We start from the raw sequence: 25,363 nt of genomic DNA on the forward strand, positions 1-25,363 counted from the left end.
AAAGAAAAACAAAAGAGAAAAGAAACATAAAAAAAACAAAAAAACGTGAGTTACCTCTCTCTCATATCAACGAATTCATTTTGTCTGGACTGAAGATACATTTTTTTTTTTTTTTTATATATTTCTCATTGGCATCTTCGAATAGTATACAAAGATACCCCTCCTCCCCATCTTTTAATATTTTTTATTTTCATTTAATTGCATTATCCCTTCCCTACCATAGTTAGTTCATTGTTTTGTAATAAAATTTAACTTCGAAAGTTACCATTGCGTTTCGTGTTTTCCGTTATTTTCATACGCTGTTTGTTCATCTATTATATATTTCTGGTTTTGAAAGAGTCTCTCCATATTTTTATTTCAGCAAGGTGTACCGAACCCAGGACACACATGTGGTTTAATGTTCATTGTATTTCATGAATATCTTTTTATTATTTTTTTTTATTACGAACCCACAAATGTGTTGTTATTATTGTCTGTTTGCATTAATAATAATGGAATTCGTAATAATATATACTACATTATATTTGCTTTTAATTCCCCAATAACTTATAAGATTTCTTTTTTTTTAATTTCCCTTTTTATTAACAGGTTTGCTTCGCTTACTTATCATGTTCTATAACTCAATTCTTTTTTGACACTTCTTTCTACCTTTTCTATAGATAGCTACGTCCACCTTTTAACCTCTTTGTCTAATGATTTCCTAGTAATTTCCTCCCCTTCCCACTGAGAACCTTGATTTAGCATTACAAGCGTATGCTGTATTTTTGTGGACATCGGCAATATTACAAACCTAATGGCTTCAACATTTGTTAGTCAATTTTTAAAAGAATTACATCGATGAAAAGAGAATATAATAAGCATTCCAACGATGTTGATTTATTTTTCTTTTATGCGTTCAATGTTTTTATGCTTCAAGTTAAAAATGAAAAAATGGTAAAAAAAAAAAAAAAAAAATGACAACAGTAAAAAGGAAACAGTTTTTTTTTTAATCTTTACTTTTCATACGTTACGTTTGGATACACATGCGCGGGGTTAAATTTGATTGGATATGGCTGAAATTTTACAGACTATATAAACAAAGAAGTTTATCTCTACTGGACTTCGATTTTTATTTTTACGACCACAGAAAGCAAAGTTACTGAGCAAAGTTGACGAAGAATATTTCAAAATTGATGATAAATCGGTATATGTCATCCATTTTCATATAGATAATAGTTTTAGAATTATTTTCATGTATGATGTGCAAATATTTGATAATTATTAATTGTGCGGAAATTTCTTTAAAATGTTATTTATTTATAAAAATTCAAATCGCTTAAAGGGGAACAATGACAGCGATGCACTAACCATCACTATCAGCGTATTAACGAGTTTCTATTCTCTTAAAAATAGAAAACTGTTTTTTCTGCTTTCAAAATGAAAGCAGAAAAAAGTTTCATTTTTTTATTCTGGGTTTGTCAGTTAAAATAATTATTATCAAGTTTTTCAAATTTGATTTCGAAACAATACTATTTTGTTGTTTTTAACGCTTGTAGTAAACATATACTAAAAGCGTTAAAAACAACAACAAAATGTACTAAGTACATGCGTTTGTTTTTAGTGGGGAAAAAAACAAACAAATATATAACAAATAAAAGGTACTTGTGCACTTATGCTACCATGCTGAAATAATAACGTTATTATTTAGAAACCCATTCTTAACATGGGGAAGGGAGGGTGTTTAATTAACTATTCTGTACTTTCACCTAACAATTAAATAAAATATACCGTGGAACTTGAATTTATTTTTAACTCATTGTCAAGACCATTTTAAAATCTCTACTGGTGTTTGATTTTTATTTTTATTTCCAAACAATGCTATTTTGTTGTTTTTAATGCTTGTAGTACACATGTACTAGAAGGGTTAAAAAACAACAAAATGTACTAAGTACATGCGTTTGTTTTCTAGTGGAAAAAAAAAACAAACAAAAAAACAAATATATAACAAATATAACCCCCCCAAAAGCCTATATGTGTATATATATGTATATGTGTATACATATATATATATACACATACACATATATATACACACATTTTATATATATATATATATATATATATATATATATATATATATATATATATATATAGATTAGCTGGGGTGCCCAGCGTTGCCTGGGTGTTTGCCGGTGTGTGTGTGTGTAGGAAAAAAAAGTGAAGGAGAAAAATAAGTTTTGGTAGGCTCGAACCTGAAGCCTTGAGGCAAAGGCAGAAAAGAAAGTGAAAGAAAGCATGATATCTTACCACGAGGCTAAGAGGGGCAGAGGAAGTGAGAACCATTCAAATTAAACGATTAAAAAGTTAAGTGAATGAATTCATGCAGGTGCATAAATTTAACAATGTCGAACATCACACACTTAACTTTGGCTGCAAGCCAGTTAAGCCTGAAGCTTTCTCCGTATTTGTTTGTTTCTCCAAGATGTTGGGGAAAACCAGCTCTCCATAAAAAGGGAAGAGTCCAAATTACTAGCAATTGTCTGATATGACGGGGTTTCCCCCACATTGATTAAAGCTTATTGCTTCCTGGACGTCCATGGCAAGAGTGCCAGGCAGATCGTATTTTCTTTGATTACTTGCGCTTTATTTATATGAAAAAGACAAACAAACAGTCGAGAAGAAGAAATAGCACGAAAAGTCGTTCAAATAAAAGATAGAGACGACTTTCTTTCGTAAATCGTAGATATTATAATCTAGGGAATATATATAAAAAGTTCTAAGACATGGTAACCCCCCTCCCCCCCTTCGTTTTTATATAATAGATGGATGGATGATATCCAGATTTTGAATGATGACGATGCTAGACATCAAAAGCAGTGACACCGACCTTTTGGACTTGATGGATCATGAAATGCATAAGTTGAAATTTGGTAGATCACGAACACGAATTTAGAAAAAGAAAAAGTAAATACATTCATTTAACAAGAACATGTCAAATGTGAGACTGCATATCTCCACCTGACAAATAAGGATGGACCAAAATCTTATATGGATCTTACGTTTTGATACTAATGGTCACAGAAACGTTGATACCTTAAAAACTATTTATCTGATCATGCTGAAATTTTTCATGGTGGTTGCTGTTACGGAAAAGTATCCGATCCATACATAAAATTTGGAAGAATCAGTTGAAATTCTGTCAAAATTTTGATAGCGACCAAAATGTTTAAGGTCAAGGTCATAAAAGAAGAACGACTTCATTCGCTAAAATATAGACTCTTTAGCAAGTTTCTGTATTGAACAAAGCAGAAGTTCTAGCCAAACGTGTGACTTTAACCCTTTCCGTAACCCTGACCTAGATATCTCAAAATTAAATCAATTCCAAGTTAGAGTATGACCGATATTTTGATCAAGTTTAGTGACAATTGTTCAAGTGATGTTGAGGCTAGGCTGTACACAAACAAAAATAGTGACAAACAACCTCAACTGAAATAACCTTTTTGATGAAGTTAATAACTGGAAAAATACCCGTCCCAAGACCGGTTAAAATGAATTCCATGAGCAGAATAGTGTTGTACCACTTTTATGTGTCCTTACAAAGGTTAAAATCAAAATATGATGATAGTAAGCCTTATGTCTAGAATCCTTCTGATATAAATAGAAATCATGTCTGTTGGGCGTAGTTGTTTAAAACGTATTACATGCAGAATTTCCAAGAAATTACATGTTTGTTTCACTTTCAATTTTGTTTCTAATGATACAAACAAAAAAAAAAAATGAAAGTAAAATCAAGCTCATACAGTTTTTCAATCATATATAATCAAGTCAGTAAGATTATCACTATCAAGCCTAAGCAACAATACATCTGCCAAATCGATATTTGATTCTGACTAGCCAGTCGTTATTTTTCTGAATTCCATGCAGATTAACAAAATAAGAAAACAGTTATGGCAGAAAAAAATGGTTGTGACAATATCAAGCAAGATGTAAAGAAATAGTTACATTTTTGAAATTGCTGTTATTTTTACAAAAAAAAATTTTTTTTTTTTTTGACAGAACTCATCGATAACTTCAACAAGGATCATATTCCAACCCCAAACAGCATCAGTAGGATCAATGAAGGAAGATGGTAAATTTTTAATCATTTCTATTTCTAAAAGTGTAATTCTCTTTTAGTAAGTATCTCAACCCAAAATTTTCATTATATTTAAGAATTTTTATTTTGGTCGCATTAATCTTTGCAAAACATATTCCAGGTTGGTGCAAAAGTTTTTGTCAATTGTTAGAAATGATTTGGAAGGTTATTTCTAACTTGTACAGTAAAAACAAAAACACTGTCAACGAGCTTGTAAATGCCTCGCTCGTAAAATTCTCTAGGTTTTGATGCGAAATATGGATCTAACTCGTGTTCAATCTCCTCTTGTGATGGTAAGCTAAGGCCATCTAAATGGTTTTGTAATCCTCAAAATAAGTTATAATCTGATGGAACTAGATCAGGAGAATATGTAGGATGGGGCTGTATGGTATAAGACTTGTCTGTTTCTGACAACAGGAAGTAACCAGAAATGATCTCTCCTGAACAGGAAGTAACCAGGGATGATATTCCCTCAACAGGAAATAACCAGGAGTGATCTTCCCTGACGGCTATATATATAGCAGAGACATGGGAATAGCTATTTGCTTTTTGTATGGAGCTCAGTAAGGAACTGCATAGACACATTTTCCCATTTTATAGGGGAAAGATTTCTCAACCAAATTCTAGAGATCTTTGTATGAGGTCAAGCATTATCTTGATGGAAGATGACTCCCTTTCTGTTGACTAATCAACATGGGTGAGAATATTGTAGAAAAATATGACTGATGCTTTAATAATCTGAAATAAAAAGTTATAAATTAATCATGGTGATATATTTAAGTAATAGCAATATGCATAAAATAAATTATAATGATTTAAAATGCCCTTCTACAAACTGACAAATATTTTTGTACCTACCTACCATAATGGTATCTTTATTTACTTTGATTGCTCAATTAGCCACTAAATTATGATCGCTCAAAGTTTTTTGGAAATGAGAAAATTTGTTTATTCATGCAGAAGTCAATTTTCAATGTCTATACCTGACAATCCAGGCTTTGTAGCAAGTGAAAAATCGTTACAAAAAAGTCATCATGTTGTAAATGCATATTAATCATAATGGAAGCAATAATTATTAGATCAAATCAGAATGCAAACATTAATCAAATTCCAATTGTCCAATTCCAAAGTTAAATGTTGTTTACTTTCCTGTTTTTTTTTTTTTTTTTTTTTTTTTTAATAACTAAAAAATAAATGAGATGTTGCATTGTGAAATTGAAAGGAGTTTCACCATATTTACTAGTGTTAGGTAAACGCCGTGCAATGCCAGGTAGAAAGCCTTTATTCAGTTATGTTTATCTATCTGTCTATCTATCTATCTATCGGTCTATTTATCTCTCTAGCGGAGTAAATAATATAGATTGAATCGTGGAAAACAATAAGTTGAGCGAGCATGCAGGTGCAGAAACCGTCAAAAGGTCATGCTGTGACATGTATCAAACTTGGTTGATTGGTAAGTTGCACCGGAAAGTATACAAATGAGGATCAGACGTGACGTGTCAAGTGTTCCGGTTTAAATAAGCCGAGCTAAGTTTAGTGAGTTGAGCTCGAGACATCAAACAAGCAAGATGGGTTAAGAGAGTCTCCCCATGAGGAAGGTGAATAGAGAACCACAAGCCAAGATTCACTCCAGTTCTGCCGTGACAAGATGCCTGCGGAGTGAATAAAAAATATATAAAAACACTCATTCATGTTGAGTTCCTGTCTTGAAGCATCTTTGTTACAACAGGCCTAACTCCACTTAAGATGATTGATGAATCCCTTAAGCAGAGGCCAAAAGACAGAGGTGGCCAACAGCAGACAGGTATGCCGTCATGTTATGTGTATTATATGTTCTGACACACACGCGTAACTACTAGATGAGTCACGGTCCGTTAAGTAAATAGACATTAAGGTATCTGAGGATAATAGTCCGTTAAGTAAGCAGTTTAATAAGCAGTTAAATAAGAAGTTAGAACACACAAGAGTTAGATAACATACATTTTACAACACTAGTGTTGAGACAGTTAATTGGAATCGGAAAAATAAGAACTTTTTGGAGTATCAGAATCAGAAAAATATTAGCCTAATTTCCGATTCCAAAACCGATTCTTTTACTTATCATTTTTTTATTTTATTATTCATTTTTTTGTTTAAAACTTAATTTTCTATTGCTGGCACCAGTGACAAATATAGATGAAAATCTCACAATGAGTTTATCAAAATCTTAGATACAATACATAAAGGGAAAACTAAAAAGTTCGTCAAATTAAAAAAAAAAAATTACATATAGAATTAAAAGTCGATGAGGCTTCTCTGCTAGCCCTACCTTTCAAATGAAATTCTATTTTTTAAGGCGATTTTAGAATCTGAATTGGTAATTGTATCGGAATTGGAAAAAATATTGGAATTGTCCCATCATTAATATTTATCCAATTTCGCACTCTAAACTCTAGGCTGGTTTGTGATACCTGCTTTTAGGAAAAATTTTGTCTTATCTATATGTTGTTTTTATTCGACAATATTTCTGAGATGACATTATTTGCATGTTTTTTAAGTTCAAAACTTGGAGGAATACTATGGAAAGTCACCAAAACTAAAGTGTTGATCAGTGATTGTGGTGTTAGAAATATCCCAGAAAGAGGCTATTCCAAAATCCAAACTGATGGAATTCTTCCTCACTAATACCATAATTTACAACAATGCTTAGCTTCAATGTTTTCCTCAGCTGTCAAACACCCCACTTTCTGTCCTGTCCAATTTGTCCTTCTTGAAGTAGCTATTCCCCTCATATGCAAATTAATCACATATCTAAAAAAAAAAAATCCAGCTACAAACACAAGTTATTTGCTTTTACTTTCCCCAATTCATGTACATAATAGGCCAAACAGATGTTCTGCCGTGTGTGTGAGTAGTATCTTCTATTACATTTGAACAATCTACACATGACATCAGTGAGATGTTCAATAGGCGAAGTTTTCCATGATAGGAATTGTAGGTAATTGCAGATTTCTTTATTATTTTTTTTTCCAAACATTCCTTTGATAAACTTCCTAAATCATAGCCATCATTCAGATCCATTAATTCAACTAAATAATGAAGAATCTCATGAAGAGAATGGTTGATCTTCACCCAACTAAAGTTTTCATATAAGTTCAAATTTGCATCTTGTCACAAGTGCTGCGGTGCTTGTGTAGATTGGTGATCTTTTAGACTGATGTATTTCAGGTGAAAATATTATTACGTACTTACGTGTCATGTTGGAATTAGTACAAATTCTAAAAATGATGAAAAATGATTCAGAAGATGAATGCCACATCAAAAAAGAATCTGACTACAAACACAAGTCCTTTACTTCTTTACTTCTTTCCCCACGATTCCCACACCTGGCATGCCAAACAGATGCGTTGCCACTTGTGTGAGTCATTTCTTTTATTACATTTCCCACTGATCTCATTATCACACGAATGGCAGGTAGATTACGTTCAATGGCTATTTCTGCATAAGATCAGCAGTAGATCTTCCTCATTTCTATTTTCCTCAACATAATTCCTATTGTTATCTGCTGATGCTATCATTGTCTCTTCTGGTTCTGTGGACGAAGTTTCTGAGCTTGCTCTAAGATGGTAACAGTGGTTCTGGGCCATCTTCGAATGGTATGCTATTTTTATCATCGTCTTCTGTGGTGGAAGATGTGCAATGGAGGCAAACATCAATCATATGACATGGGACACCAATCACCATGGTTTGAGGACTTATTGTTTTGATCAGTTTTTCCAGTGCCAATCTGGTAGTGCATCAGGTGTTCAGAAATTTTATCCAGACACAGTCTCCCACTTTATATAGGGTTTCGATAATTTTAACAGTGACAGTGTGATATCTATCCCTTTGTAAATAAATAACTTTGAAGTACACAAGTTTCTAAAGACTCTCGTGAGAATTACTTCCCCTGGGACACAAGAGGTGTAGTGAAGGAGTCAAAAAGGAAGACCTATATTCCACATGCTCTGCTCATTTCAGCATTGACAGGATATCTCCTTCCTATTTAAGATAGAGATTTCACCAGAACATTTGTATTTATTCTGTTCTGTTGTGTTACTTGTTTTCATTACATTTATCGATGAGTTAATAAATGTGTATATTTTTTGTACTTGGTTGAATTGCATTAATAAATGTGTATATTTTTTGTACTTGGTTGAATTGCGTTAATAATTGTGTATATTTTTTGTACTTGGTTGAATTGCGTTAATAAATGTGTATATTTTTTGTACTTGGTTGAATTGCGTTAATAATTGTGTATATTTTTTGTACTTGGTTGAATTGCGTTAATAATTGTGTATATTTTTTGTACTTGGGTTCGCTCTAATTAGTCATTATACATTATTTATGCTTGTTAAGTATTTTCTATTTCAGGTTAATTAAATTAACTATGAAACTCTAATACTTACAACATCTTTTGTCCGCAGTTCAGCTTGATAGATTTCATTGACTAGCACAATTGATGTTGTTGTATCATCATTCGGTATCACATTATGCCATATATATTATTCAATTGGAATTCATTATTGAGATGAGTATTATTTATTAATTTATTTAATAGTTTGCAATAAATAAATGAATACATATTATACCAGTATGTTGCTTCTGGAATCAAACACTGCATCCTGGCTGCAATTCTTTTGACCTCACTCTGCTATATTATTTCCTGGGAACTAAATGCATCGATAACATATTCTAACATCACATTGGTCTATAAATTTCTGAAATTCTTGACATTGAAATATCAGTTAATATTTCAAGACAGATCTGAATTGACATATGATGCTTGATGCATCCTGTTGTGCCATATTGTGAAACATGTTGGACCACAATGTCAATTCAACAAATTCCAAGATGTCCACTTTTCTCACACACTGTATTACATTATTACACTATATTACACAGATCTGATCAGGTGTTAATCGATCTGTTAAGGCTGTGTATTTCAGCTGTGGAGGATTAGATCTCTGTTTCACGAGATCAATCCATCTTTTTCAAGTCAACTTATCATCCAGATTCTGCTCCAATGGAACCAGGGTAATGTTTCCATACAACAAACTCTTCACTACTACTATGGAAACACGTGCGCATACAAACACTGAACTCTCATACTAATACGTTTCTCTCTTCTACCAAAGCTACTAATGAAAATGTCAAATAAAGTGTGTTTATCAATATAGAATGAAACTTCCATTGTGTTGTCTCATTTTTATAGTCATACTTAAGAATACAATTCTGAATTACTTTTAAGAATTACTGATCATGGCTGACTGAACAAGAGCATGCTACCCACGCGGGTTAAATAAAGAGTTCTATTTGAAATTCCATGCAGGTTCCCGAGTTCCACAGGATACACCTGAAGAAAGTCAGAAGTTGCATCAGCTGAAACGTTCTACGAATAACCCTCAAAATAAGAACAGAAGTTGGGATGATCCAAATAATATAAAATATACATAGTTGTTTGTTTTTTTATTATCTCGCTTATGAAAATAGTTTAAATAGGGTCTAAGCATCCACTTCATCTCCACTTCGCTTCCAATTTAAAATAAGTATTTACTCACTTGGTGAAATTATAGAAAAGTTAACAGTCGAAAAATTGTCAAAAAAAAAAAAAAAAAAAAAAAAAACAATGGCAAAAACAAAAGAATTGCACCAAACACAATAGAATTGAATTATCTAATGACCAGTATACTTTTAACATTTTGAAACTGTCTAGGTCTTTTTTATTTTAAAATATGGCATTCAAAGCGGTCTTTACACATAAGAGAGAGAAAAAAACAAAAAAACAAATGGCCACTTTTTTTCTTTTACAAAGGAGTCATCACAATTTTTACGATTTCTAAATTGTTAACTATTCTGCATTTTTAGTGTTTACTCTGGTGTTCCTATTTATTATCCTCCCCAAAAGGCCAACATTCATGTTTTTTTTGTTTTTCTTTTAATTTCAGGAATAATTCGAGGCTGGCTATTGAATAAGAAACTTCTTGAAAGAGGCAAAAGTTATCCTAACATAAGTTTGACTCAAGATGTTTTTAGAATTAAAGAAAAGGGCATCTACACAATTAACAGTCTTGTAAGTTGAACTAATCTTTGTCTTTGTGAAAAATAGTGGCTGCTGCTGCTGGTGGCGGTGGTGGTGGTGGTGGTGCATGAATGGTGTCTGTTCTTTATTTGTATAATGATGTAATAGAAAGTTCATCTGACTCCAAAAAATGCATAGCTTATTCCACTATCACATCTTTCTTTGCTTCAGTTTGTGTTTATTCATTGAACCTCTGCATTGGATTGCTTTCTTTCAAATTAAATTTCCCTTATAGGACAACATCAAAGTTTTATTTTATATAGAATACCGTATATTCAATGTTAATATGAAATAAATAAGGTCCAGACAGGAATGTGATAAAAATAAGATGTTTATTAGAAGTGCAAATACGAGCGGCTTGTCTTGAAAATAAATACTACTAAAAAAAAAAAGCACTTCGCTCCTCTTTTTCCCCTTGCGACACTTTCTCAATACAACAAGAGATTATCAGTCTTTCCTTGGGTAGGATAAATAGGATGGGACATTAACATTTGAGATGTGCTAAAAAGGGATTAAAACACCCAAGAGTCAAGCTTCATATGAGACTTGTTAGATTTACTACATCGTCAGTGATTTTGAGAAAGAAACAAAATACATTACATCTAAATGATGTCCTCACTCCAACTGGTTAAATAACCGCAGCCAAGAGAAGATATACCAAAATGACCAGAAAATTTAAAAAAATAGGAACTTGCAATTTCTAGATAATTTATGATAGTGTAGTGAATCAACAATTCCCCAACTCTCAAACAAATATGATATCGCCTGCATAGCAACCAAAAAGACTGAACTGCATGCCAAGCGATTCACCTCTAACTCCACCTTAAACACCATAAACTACTCGGTGGACCTGAATGAGAATCACCCCCTCCCCTATAATTTTTATAGTATGTTTTAGCATGTAGTATAGTTTTCAAGGTTTGGGGTGTTTACTCCGAAAGCCGGAGGTTGGGGATATTTATATTATGCTGGGTTAGGTTGTAAAAAAATATCAACTGCAGAATACCGGTTAAAATTATAGGGGTGTGTGATTCTCGTTCAGGTCCGCTAACTACTCTTCTGAGTTTTGAGGACAGAAGTTGCTCAATGATCTGATAATCACCTTTTTCCATGTCTGGTATTTCATAAAAAAATCTAGACATCTCATTTTAATTATATGGCCTGATGAACTTTTGTCTAGTCCCCCAACCAGCATTGGTAAATCTTACAAGCAGAGGTCCAAAAGTTGTGAAGAAAAACACTTTTAAAGGCTTGGTGTTGAGTTAGTCTGACTTTAAAGATTTACGCGCCTCTGTGCAAGAACAACTTTTGGTTCGTCTTTGATTTTGATTTTCCATGACTTTATTCCTTAGGCATGAGGTAGTCAAAGTGATTCATCATTTTCAGTCTGAAGCCAAATACCCCCCCCCACGCCATGTATGCATACTGATTGTAAAACAAAATTTATAAATATGTAAGGGATGGTAATCAACAGCTAAGAATCACTTATAAACCTTATATGAGGCCTGATTAATGTATTTATGTCTTTTCTAATTTTTCAGGTATCGTTCTGGACAAATGAACACTCAGATAGCTATGATTTGATTTTAAAAACGACTGGTCAACCACGGACTACTTTATTGCACCCAAAATGCCAAGACGCATCTAATCCAAATATTCTTTCTTGTTATTTAAAAGAAGTGATAAATGTTACAAATCCAGTATCATTTTATTTTAAGGTTAAACCTTCAGATGCTAAGGTACTGATGTCCTCAAATTATTCTTCTGTTGAAGTTTTTGAAGTTTTTATGAGAGTCTGATATGTTTGTTTTTTTTTGTTTTCTGAAAATATATATTATATAATAATATAATTATATAATATATCTTCTAATAATAATAAAAGAGGTGTAATTTTTCCTTTCTAGACGAAAATACTGTATTTTGACAACAACAGATGGCATATAAAAATGTATTATGTTTATGCCATTAGCCATTGCCTTTTTTAACTATAGAACGCTTTTTCATACACATTATTTCGTAATATTAAGACATTACATTTTTTCCAAGGAAAATTCATCATCATCGTAACCTATAGAGGAAGTAGCTATATTTTCATCCCCACTTCTACAAGTCCTCTTACAACCTCTGTTCTACAACGTGTGCATTTATACTTTATTCCACGTTCCTGGGTATTAGCCATCATTAACTGGCTGCGGAATTCCTACACAATCACATATTTTTACCACCTTCATTCTAGATAAATAATGATTTCCCCATGCCAGAATTCTGATCCAGCTGATTGGCTGAAAAGTATACATTCTAAAATTCCACTATTTAGTTATTCCACCATTAAACGAACAGTTCGCCAGTATAAAACATGCCACCATTCCTGTACGTATAAGTTTTATTTATGTAATCCATGAAATTATTTCTATTTAAAATTCTTAACTTTTATGTTTTACTTTAAAAATAAATGATATTTTTTAAATCATTTGTTTAATTGTGAAAGCGCTCAGGGCGGACATACACGAGTGAGGCCCCAATTGTGAAAATGTTCTTTTTTCACCCTTTTTTTTCTTTTTCCTTTCTTTTTTAGTTTTTGTTTTTTAGTGGGTGGGGGCTGGAACTGGTAACCCATGCTTATTTACATTTTTTATAGATTTTTCTTTCCGGAGACCTCGCACTGAAATTAACTAATATTAAATGTTTCCTTTTTTATTTATACACATAAATACACAATAATGCAAAATACTATTGAAGTTTAAAACTATTTGTGTGTACTTTAATCTATTATAAATATTATTAAATGTTTTGTTTTAATTTTTGACCCAAATAGGTCACAAAGCGAAATATATTGTTTTTTATTATTATATACTTTACATTTCGGGCTAATTTCTTGCCAACCATACCAACACTCACACTTACAAAATTTGCGAAAGCCGTTCTTAACATAGGTAGGTTGGGGGTATCCATTCTGATTGCCATTCTTAATATGAGGAGGTTGATGGCTTGACAACAACACCAACCGTACTTTAATTTTTTTCGCGGGGATGGGGGGGGGTTCTACCACAGGCCAACGCCGATTAACGGATCCTGCTAGTATTATATAATAATATAATTATACTAGCAAGACGCATTAACCGGCGTTGCCTGGTGGTAGCATGCATACCCCACCCCACATAAAAATTTAAAATACAGCTGCTGTTGTTTTTGCCGTTTGTCAACCCCAACCTCCTCATGTTAAAAATTCAAAAGTACCAAGTTATGCTGACATATAGTTGCCTATGGTATTGCGCTCTGCCATCATATACATCAGAGATCAATATCTATATCTACTTTAAAATTTGGTGTTTATGCATTTTTTTGTATTGCACTATTTGTAATTAGTGTTTTCAGGTTAAATTCAACTTTCACACTATATTTTTTTATTCAATTTTAAGGTGGAAGATTATTTACAGAAGACCCTTCTTCTCCCATTTGTATTGTTCAGCGATTTTAATTATAAATTATTATAAAATGAAGTATATTTACTCATTGTAAAACTTCATCTGGCATTATTTCTTTATTTGGTAAATATGAAGAATGATTACACCCTCGAGAAATACTTTAAAATTATCACTTTTAAAGGTTTTTGGAGGATACTAAAAACGAAAATAATGTATAAAAATCCGGCATATGAGTAGCTTCCAAGACCTGAATAAATGTTAGTTTTTTAAAAGTGGGGGATCAGTTTTTTATAATAATTTAAAGCGAAATGATCATCCACTTTATGGCCACATTTTTTTTCAAGGGTGGGAGTCAACGTATAATGAACACAATTTAACATAAAATGAGCACCAATTTTTTTTTGTTTGTGGTTTGTGAACCCCTACAAGGCCGGAACAGATGCACAGGCTTGAAAGAAGTGTGCAACTCGCTCCTATTCCCGTGGCATCACTTTTATTTCGTGCAGTGGTAGGATTTGTCCTCGTTGCCATGGTTTGCTTACTTGTCTGCTATCTTGATCCGGCTTCCAAACTGTCAACAGGGCCGATCTGAAAACAGACTGCAGTTCCACGCACCGGCGTTTCCCAAACAAGACAAAAGAAGTCCAGGGTTAACTTTCTTCATAACATAGAATAATTCTTGCATTAAATGTTACAAGTAGTATGTTCATAAGGCGTTAGTCACTTGTACAAATGATAGGGACTGGCATTCGTTTGCTAACAAAGTTCTTCATTCGTTATCGTCAGTTTACACTTTAGAAAAAGATCAACTTAGAAAAGAAAACAGAGGCGTGTATCGACCAGGTTGTAATGGGAGGAGGTTGCTGAAGACGCGTGGCAGTGTGTGTGTGTGTGTGTGTGTGTGTGTGTGTGTGTGTGTTCTGCTTCAGATGTCTTCGTTATATTGGAATTAGTTGGTTGTAACTCTGCCTTCTCGATACAGGTCCCAAACGGTCACCAGCCAATCGGAGCGGACCCTTCTGCTGGGTCCAGTAACGTTCCGCTTCCCAAAGGTGGGGGAAAGTCCAAGTATTTCCTACTGAACTCTGAACGAAAGAAATAAAAAAAAAAAACGACCTTTAAAATTATCGAAGAGAAAAAAAAGTTTTTCAGTTTTAACAAGCCCCCCCCCCCTCCTCAGCGGCCATGACAAAACTAAATTATTATGTTGGTAAAAGCAATAAATATCCATGTCCCACATGGATGGCAACTTTTATAGCTTCATTATCAGCTGTCATATTCACTCAGTTTCATTTATATATACTCCAACCACTTCAGGGGCCACCAAAGAACTGTTTTCAGTGCTTACTGATTGCTCTCTATCAAGCCCAATTTTATGAGAACCAGCCCTCATCTTGAAATAGCCATTTCTCTTTCGTCTTTCTTTCATCATCAGTCATGGAATGCTTTTCCCAAAGGGCTTCACGGTTGATTACAACTTAACTGACCACTTGACAGTGATTACTTACCTTGATTCTCTAGAGGTCTCTCAATTAAAACATAAATGCCAAATTTTCACTGCTTGGGAAATATATATTTATGGTTTCTACTTAAACCCTTCAACTATCCATCTTTTGAGGGGGGGATCATTTTGATTATCTGTTAAGAACCCAGATTCCTTTTCTTCCACCACCATCATCATCATCATCATCATCATCATCATCATCATCATCATCATCATCATCATCATCATCATCCTGTTAGATTCAACAATGCGAAATCTCCTGAATTTGTGTTAAAAGGACCACCCAAGAGACCGACTGCCTTTCGACCCACCAGCAAGGTTCTGCATCCTCTGGATCTCACATGTCAAATCGATTATTAATGCCTGGGTGCTCAGTTTACAGTAAATTGTGTTCATTGTACGCTGACCCCCCCCCCTCCCCAAAACAAAAGATGGCCATAAAGTGGGTGCTCAATTTAAGTTAAATTAATATATACAAGTGATCTCCTATATTTTTAAAATTAACAGTATTTAAAATTTTTGCCGGAATTTTAAACGTTATTTTCGTTTTCAGCACACCTGAAACCCTTTTTTGAAACAAACATTTCTTCATATATGTTAAAGTACTTGTTGGCTTGAATTGTAAATGTGATTTTTAAAGATTGGTCAAAGGTGGAAGAATCCTCATAATCCTCCCTTTTTGTTTTGTATTTATTAAATAACGTGGTAAAGTACTTGTTTGCCGGAATTTTAAACGTAATTTTTGTTTTCAGGAGTGCTGCAAACATATATAAGTTGTAATTTGTAAGGATTGGTCGGAAGTGGAAAGAATCCTCATATTTATCCTTTTTTTTTTTTTTTTGTTAAATAACGTGTTTAAGTGAAATTAAAATTTAATGACATCCTCACATGTATAATAATAGCGTGATGGGAATTTATCCATTTATAGTTTGTGTATATAAGCAAACATGGAAACATATAAATCGAATTGGAAAGTGAAAAGCCCAATGAAATGAAATATCGGATGCGTCCCTAGAACAACTATTGGGGTATCTTTATTAATAAAATAAAAGGTTAATATAAATTGCTAACCACATCTTAACATGTGAAATAATATTGTGAATTAATTTTAGCCATTTATACTTTGTGAAGCAGTTAACAGCAAATGCAAAAACTTAAAAATCGAATATCCAATTATAGTTTGTGTACATAAAAATCACTTAATGACGACTAACACACAGGAAAGTAGAAAAAAGTATAAATGCACTCAGTGTAGAATGGTGTCGTAAGAGGACTCGGTATAGAGAGGGTAAAATTTTAGCTACTTCCTTTGCAGGTTAGAATGATAATGATCATGGGGCTCCTTGGAATAAAATAATGCTTTAATATTACGAAATAATGTGTATGTAATTGCGTTCTATAGCTAGATAACGTAATGACTAATGACGTAAACATGATAATTTTCTATATGCCATCTGTTGTTGTCAACTTACGACAATTTCGTCCAGAGGGGAAAAATTGCGTCTACTTTATTATATAAGAAGAAGAAGAAGAAGATAACATATAATATATATATTATATAATGTATATATTACATAATATATATATTACATAATAATAATAATATATATATATTTATAATAATCTGATTATCAATTGATTTGCCATTTGGATATAATAATTTTGTCCAAACCTTTGATAGCCAAATCCACTTTTGGTCACTACAATAAGAAGCTTATCTCATGTCGCATGTTCATTTCAGTGTTTACTATTTTACTAATATATAAAATTAAAATATATATATATATATATATATATATATATATATATATATTTCTTTTTTACACACGAGACGCTTCACTAGTTCAAGAAATTTAAATGTAATTTTAACTGAAGCATATGAAAGCATCTGGGTTTTAAATGAACAATAATCAAAACTGCCTGAAGACGACTGTTGAAGACTCAGCCTAAAATACTTGCAAAGAACAAAAAAAAAAAAAATGGACCAAGACGACTATGGAACTTTCTTACACAGATTCAACCGAGAAACAAGAAAGACAATCAGAAAAATTGAAAACTACAAAGAAAGTTTATTAAGCAAGAACACTCTTTGCTATTTAACAATACTTGTCTGAATATATATATATATATATATATATATATATATATATATATATATATATATATATATATATATATATATATATAGTCCTGGTCAAAATCATAAGACCACTTAAGAAAGTAAGTGTTCACGCATATTATCGAATTTTAATCAAACAAATGGTTGAAACTATTGCCAAAAGGGAAAATATGATGGAACAAAATTAAATCTGCTTCATTCGAAACCTTAACCCTGATCTAATAATTATTTTTTAAAAAACAAACATTTTCACCTGGTCAAAATGATAAGACCACTTTAATAAAATTGGCTAGTTTTGAAAAAATGAATACGAAAATCTTTCTATGTTACTAAAAGCAACTTGTTAGTGGATAAAAAAACATCTTACTAAATTATAAATGGTAAAAGGGAAACCATTATCAGAGTTTGAGAGAGGAAGGATCTTTGAGCTTAATAGGGGTGGACTCTCCTATAGATCCATTGCAAACGAAGTGAATCGTAGCAAAACGGTCATCACAAATTTTTTAAGAAATCCACATCAATATGGGCACAAAAAGAGTCCAGGCTGACCAAAATAAATAACCCTATCACTGGATCGCCGTATCAGGAGAAGTTTAAAAAAAACTCCAGTATGAGCTCAAGTCGATTGAAAAGCCAAACAGCAGCAGAATGTAGTCCTGAAACCATCAGAAGGCATCTGAAAATGAAGGGTTTCAATCATTTAAAGCGATTGCAGAAACCACATCTTCTTGAACAGCACAAAACTAACCGACTTAAATATGCCGCCAAATATCAGACTTGGGATGAAGAGAAGTGGGAAAATGTAATTTTCTCCGATGAGAAAAAGTTTAATCTAGATGGTCCAGATGGATTTCAACACTACATGATAAAAATTTGCCCAAAGAGACTTTTTCAACTCGGTATAGTGGAGGAGGGTCTTTAATGATATAGGGTGCTTTCTCGTCAGCTGGGACCCTAAAGTTGCAAGTAGTGAAAGGCCGGAAAACATCATTGAAGTACATTTCAATGCTTGAAGATGCTTCTATCAGGATTGAAGGTCCACGTCTGTGTGGAAGAAATTGGATTTTCCAGCAAGATAACGCTGCGATACTCACGAGAATACTTTTCTTCAAATAATATAGAATTGTTAGATCATCCAGCATGTTCTCCGGAGATCAATCTCATTGAAAATCTTTGGGGATGAATGGCAAAAGAAGTGTTCAAGGATGGAACCCAGTATGATTCGATAAAGGAACTTTATGATTCAGTTTTCAGTACATGGGATAAAATTCCTTCGCAACTGATAAAAAACTTAGTCGCAAGCATGCCGAAGAGAATTTTTTAAGTAATTCGTAATAATGGAGGCTATACTAAATACTGAGACCCTTTTTAGTAATTTATAATTGCCTTTTGTTAGATAAATTATCAGTGGTCTTATCATTTTGACCAGGTGAAAATGTTTTGTTTTTTTTAATTATTATATCAGGGTTAAGGTTTCGAATGAAGCAGATTTCATTTTGTTCCATCATATTTTCCCTTTTGGCAATGGTTTCAACCATTTGTTTGATTAAAAATTCGATAATATGTGTAAACGCTTACTTTTTTAAGTAGTCTTATGATTTTCATCAGGACTGTATATATATATATATATATATATATATATATATATATATATATATATATATATATATATATTTCATTAAATAAAATAGACATTCTTGTCTATTAATTCTATTTTCGATCCTTTCCAACTTATGGCGGGAACATGCTGATGTAATCACCATATTCATCATAAGTCCGAGTACTTGACAATCATCCAGGATTCATTGTCAGGGATGAATCAATCTAACTGATTTTGAACAATTTATAAAGTTTTTTTTCTTCATTGGTTAATTATTTTATTTATCCTTTTTATCGATTGGTTAAAATTAATAGCATCCTGAAATGTTTACAAAATTTTTTTAAGATTTTATTAGTTTTTTTGTAGTATTTCAAGTTTCCGTTTATTATTGGTTTGTTCAAGTATAGATGTATTGTCAACTAAAATTTAAAATAATACACACATATATATATATATATATATATATATATATATATATATATATATATATATATATATATATATATTATGGATTTATATAGGTCTCTGATGTGTTGTTTGGTATACCAATGAAACGTGTGTAAGACATACCATATATCAAATAAAAGTATATGATGTGCTATAAATATACTTGTGGTATTTGAACTGTTTACAAATTGTGTGTGTGTGCGTGCCTAAGTAAGTAAATATTACTCCTCATAACTATTCTATGATATGTTAGAGTATAAAATTGTATAAGAATAAAGATTCAGTAATACGCACAGACACACAAACAAATAAACAGACACATATGGTTACTCTTCCTTTAAAAAGAGGTTGAGTTGTCTTCCTTTGGTTTGGAGAGATTAACGGTTAAATTATCTCCTTGGCACGTTCACTGTTTTTTTAGGTATGGGCATTAATGCCGGAAAAGTGTGATATGGGGTCATAGTTTTGAAAGCCAGTTTATCATAATTTTTTTTTTTTTTGCAGGTTTCCGATTACTTTCTGATTGTATTTGAAAGATTAAAGCCTAAAGTTAATTTCCAAAAGGAAAAAATATTTTTACATGTGATAAAAAAAAAAGTTATAATGAAAAATGTTTTCATGGTGACATTCAGAAAATGGCAAGCTAAATTTTGAAGCTAAATAAATTTATTGTAAAAAACCCTGAAAGATAAATATTGTTTTTTTTGGGACTATTTCAAAGATAATTAGTAAAGTAAAGCCTTAAGATATTGAATTAAATTTAAAAAAAACAAAAAAAACTTTGTTTGTACAAAAATAGCTTAATTTGCCTCCAGGCAAGAGATTCTGGCTTCGCACAATGAAAACAAACGAAAATTTGTTGTGCATGGTATTTATGGAATTCCTAGATATCAGAAAGTCAAAAGGCTATCTGAAGCGTCAGGTTGTTGAAAGGAGGGAGGTGGGGACAAACTGACTGGTTTTCTTTCCCAGCCGTACACCCGTAGATTCTTATCGTGAACGTCTGTATAATTTTTACCATTTTTAATTTAATTATTTTTGTGTGTTCCTGCTTTTAAATTTAAAAAAATAAATGTTTTTCAAGATTATATAAAAATTATGTTACGCTGAAGATTACACATTAATTCATGCAAGAAAAATATTAGAATCTTACATATAAAAATTATGGAAACAAGGTAATCTAAAAAAAAAATCGAAATATTTTTTTCAATTATAATTTTTTTGTGTGAAAATATTAAATAAACATACTTAATTCAATGACAATATCGGTAGTTGGAGAAATTAATTTTTCTTCGAGTTATATTGATTTCATTAATACAGTCTTTATAGCTTCTTTGATGATGTTCCTGAAAATATTTTATTGCTACAATTTAGGATGATTTATTTTCATAAAAAAAAAAAATAAATAAATTCATCCATTTTTTTCTAACTACTGAAAACCATAACTTTAGTAAAGCTGTTTTTTGTTTAAACAAAATAATATATTTCCACGAATATTCAAATAAAAATAATGGGTTCATTATATTTCGTGATCATTATTTGATAAATACTGAAAATTTTATTAAAACTGGCCAATTTCCTGATTTTTGGTGAATTTTTAAGTAAAGGGAGGGGTCAAAATGTTTATACATTTTGAGCATCAGCTATTCATTTTGTACGTACCTACTGTTTTTTTTTTTTTTTTTTTTTTCTTAGGGCCGGTTACTTTTTTACGCTTATAAACAACAAAAAATGTATTATTTAAAATTACAAAAAAAAAAAAAAAAAAAAAAAAATTGCAGAGAAATTGGATTTTTTTACTAAACAAAACTGCGACAACATTTTCTATTTTACCTAAAACAATATTTTGTACATTAAGACTTTAAATAAGACATTTCTCTCTGCAGCTTCCTTTCCTTGTGCAATATTTTCATTCGTTAGAAAAAAAAAAGTAGTTGTATCTTTCTTTTCTTACAATTCCTCAGAGGTTTCGGCGTTTAAAATTCTTGTATGCAAAATTAACAAATTTCGTAGTAAAGTAGAGTTATCCCCCCTAAGATCAATGACGGATAATTCAAAAGAGCCTTTAATTTCTCATAACAAGATTTTAAATCGTCCATTCATTGTTACACAATTATTATTATCATCTATATATTAATATGATAGTATGTGTGTTATTTCCTGTATCTCAGTGAATGCCCACACTACGTTTGGTTTTAGTTTTCTTGATTCCATGTGGTGTACTGTTCCTCTGTCTTTTCTGCCTTACTTTACTTAATGGTTATTGGTTTTCTATTTATAAAAAAATATTATTATTTTTGTTCAGCTTTCTGAAATGTTGCAATTTTTATCAACCTAAACTTATTTTGTTTCGTTTTCGTAGCATGAAATAGAAGGGGGGTTGGGGTGGACACTTAAAAAGATATATTTCTTATCATATATTTAACGAAAACTGCTTTTAAAATATAAGTTAATTTATGAATTAATAAGTATGAAAAATTCCATGAAATTCTGACTATTAGTTGATTTTTGCTAGATTTTTTTTTTAAAAGTATGTATATTACGCTGTCAAAATGATCACTACATAGGAACGTTGTTTTAAAGTGTCGATAATGTAAACACGATTTTAATTTCACATTTTCATTATTTTCGTATGCTGAAAATAATTCTTTTTTAATATTACTATCTTATTTGAAGCTTCTTTTAAATGGTACAAAAGTGATCATGATGATAATATTAAATTAGATTACATCGTGTTAAATATAGGGGGTGGGTAAATCTGCCGTACGCGTTGGATCTACCTAACGATCAGTAAGGGATAGGTAAATTGGTTCTCTCAGTTGTACTGTTAAGATTTTCCATTTGTATGAAATTTTATACATTACGTGTAGGGGAGATAACTCATACATGTAGATAAATAACTCTATAGAGCGAGTCTTTCAATTATCTCCCCTACATGTAATTTTGTATGGAAAAAATATAAACAAAGGTGACAAATAAAGACACAGCTTCAAGAGCTGATGTTTGAATCTTTATTATTCCTGACATTCATAAAGTCCTCTTGGATAAAATTGTGTCTGAGATGCGTATATTTACAGATGACACCAACCGTTATACCAAACATGTAAGAAAAAAAAATGTACGCATATCCAAGGAAATGGCTGAAACCTTAGAAAATGACCTCCAGTCTGTAGTGGAATAGATAGTAACATTTGATGCTACTAAGACTAAGCTTCTTTCTTTTAACAATTACCAGAAACCTTCTCAATCATCGAGTGGCAGGACTGATAACACTCTAGGTCATCTTTCAAACTTCTCAGCTTAACATTCACAGGCAATATAAATTGAAAAAAAAAAAAAAAAAAGACATAGAAGGCATTGCCAAGGTTGCTGCAAATAAGGTGGGTTACCTCTACCTTGTAAGGAAATTACTCACACTGTATCTCTACAAAACCTCCATTCGCTCATGCTTGAAGTATTGTTGCCACATCTGGGTTGGTGCATCTAAAAAAAGGGTCTCAAATCTAATAGGCCCTTCTTCACTATCAACAAAACTCCAACTTCTGTCCCATCGCTGCTATGTTGCCTCCCTGTGCCTGTTTTACAAGTATGGTATGTGCTCTGATGAACTCATAGCACTTGTGTCCTCCCAATGTACATACCCCTGTCTAACCCATCAAGCAGCAAATTTCCACCCCTTCACTTTTGAGGACTCTGCATGCTAGAAAGCCTTCTACTCTAATAGTTTCTTCCTTCGCACTACTAAACTTTGGAATTCCTTGTCCTGCTTCCCTGACTGTACTAATATGCAGAAGTTTAAATGTAATGTGAACAGATATCTCACTTCTCATCTCCTTATATAGTTTCCTGTAGAGATGACCCCCAAATAGCGACCCCTTATAACCAAGTAGCAGAATGCTTTGTTTTGGGTGAATATGATTAAAATAAATAAATAAGGATGAATACAAAAGTAAAAGAATTGGTGCAAGTCTATAAATGGTCCACAAGTAATCTTTTTTACTATAAAAATCTGAAAAAAATCTTTATAATGTACGTACTTGTTACTGCATGAAAATGTCATATTCCAAAAATCACGTAAATCGATCAAGTAGTTTTTTATTTTATTTAAGAAAATCAAATATTATCGGACGATTCATCGAAGAAAAAGCCACGCACCATCTTGTTTGAGAGATAACGCCACTAACGACCCCTGGCGGAAATATGGGTCAACAAGGGCAGTACATGCAGACCATCGAATATTTTATCAATCAAGTACTTTTTTTTTTAAGAAAATCAAATTTTACGATTTTTAGGGATAATAAATAAATAAATTGACTTCTTGTAATAAAGAGAATGTGTCTTTGGGTTTGTATTATTGTACACATAGATTCGAAAAAGTTGTCAAAAAACAAGTAAATGTTATCAAATGCAAGATAAGTTACTTTTCTACTTAACTGAATAATTTTTTTGTGTTTTTATTCAATGTAACATGTTTATTCGTTCGAAACACATACAGTATTTACCGATGTATTGGAAAATTTAAAATGGCGCCGGCTTCTCTGTTGAACACGGTATGTTTGGGAAAATGAGTTAAAAATAAAAAATATACAAAATACTGTTAAAAACCCACCGAATATATGTCAGCCTATGTCACGGTAACATTTTGAGCGACTTTCTAACGGTATTTTGTCTAGTTTTTTTTTTTTATTTATAACCCCTTTTCCCAAACTTATCGTGTGAAAGAGAGAGTTGGTCGCCATTTTAAATTTTCCAATACATCGGTAAACACTGTATGTTTTTCGAGCTGAATAAACATGTTACATTAAATAAAAACGCTAGAAAATTATCCAGTTAGGTAGAAAAGTAACTTATCTTGCCTTTGATAACATTTATTTATTATATATTTGTTTTTTGACAACTTTTTTGAATCTATGTGTTCGACATTCCAAAAAAAAAAAAAAAAAACTAAAAATAGTCGATGGTCTGCCCTCCGCATTATCTTTATTAAAAGACACATTCTCTTTATTACAAGAAGTCGATTTATTTATTTATTATCCCTAAAAATCGTAAAATTTGATTTTCTTAAAAAAAAAAGTACTTGATTGATAAAATATTCGATGGTCTGCATGTACTGCCCTTGTTGACCCATATTTCCGCCAGGGGTCGTTAGTGGCGTTATCTCTCAAACAAGATGGTGCGTGGCTTTTTCTTCGATGAATCGTCCGATAATATTTGATTTTCTTAAATAAAATAAAAAACTACTTGATCGATTTACGTGATTTTTGGAATATGACATTTTCATGCAGTAACAAGTACGTACATTATAAAGATTTTTTTTAGATTTTCATAGTAAAAAAGATTACTTGTGGACCATTTATAGACTTGCACCAAAGAATTTATAAAAAGTAAATTTTCAACATTTTAGATACGTCCACCTATAAAAGGTTAAAGGTCGATTGTCTTGCTTATCTTATATAAATAAAGATTTCGTTTGTCCTTCTGTCTGTCAGTTTTTTAGACTTAATAAATACATTGTGGAATTTGTTTTATGTCCAAATATCAGAGACCTTAACTACTTTTAAAATATTGCATTAATAGTAAATAATTAATTCCCAACAAATAAAGTTTCATGGGACCATTACCTACCCGTTGATGAACTCTTCCAAATAACTATATTAATCGACAAACAAGTACTCTCGGAGATATGGGACTCTACCGATATTCGACAAGTAAGTCTAGCTTATGTCACCACTTTTCTCTGTATCTCGTTTCTTTTTCAATATATCTTTAAAATCTATAACATGTTCCGAGTTGTCTTTCGTGATCCCAACCTGGGTCCACATCATAAAGCAAATATCATGACCGGAAATCGAAACCGGAACCTTGAAAATCTTCATTCTGAGGTTTTGCCAACTGACCTATTTGGATTTTCTTATAAATAAAGCTTAAAACATTACCTTTTACAAAATAATTATAGCTTTATTTTGACGTCATAGATTATGTCATGTTTCAAGACATGAACTGAAACATAAGCGATAACAAAAAAAAAAGTAAAATAAAATAAAGGAATGAGTA

The 25,363-nt window shown here is 31.9% G+C and overlaps 1 protein-coding gene across 1 annotated transcript in view; it reads left to right on the forward strand.

Annotated features, from left to right (window-relative positions):
• Positions 1 to 20,113, forward strand: part of LOC145293862 (uncharacterized) — a 22,121-nt gene extending 2,008 nt beyond the window's left edge. The window contains exons 2-5 of the mRNA XM_080140600.1: positions 4,036 to 4,108; positions 10,081 to 10,205; positions 11,756 to 11,953; positions 19,814 to 20,113. Of these exons, the coding sequence (XP_079996726.1) occupies positions 4,036 to 4,108; positions 10,081 to 10,205; positions 11,756 to 11,953; positions 19,814 to 19,963 (546 nt within the window). The 3' untranslated portion in view covers positions 19,964 to 20,113. The remainder of the gene's footprint in view (positions 1 to 4,035; positions 4,109 to 10,080; positions 10,206 to 11,755; positions 11,954 to 19,813) is intronic.
• The last annotated feature ends 5,250 nt before the right edge of the window (positions 20,114 to 25,363 follow it).

This window comes from Euprymna scolopes, chromosome 15 (assembly GCF_053919585.1).
Source record: "Euprymna scolopes isolate OS-2025 chromosome 15, ASM5391958v1, whole genome shotgun sequence".
NCBI lineage: Eukaryota > Metazoa > Mollusca > Cephalopoda > Sepiida > Sepiolidae > Euprymna > Euprymna scolopes.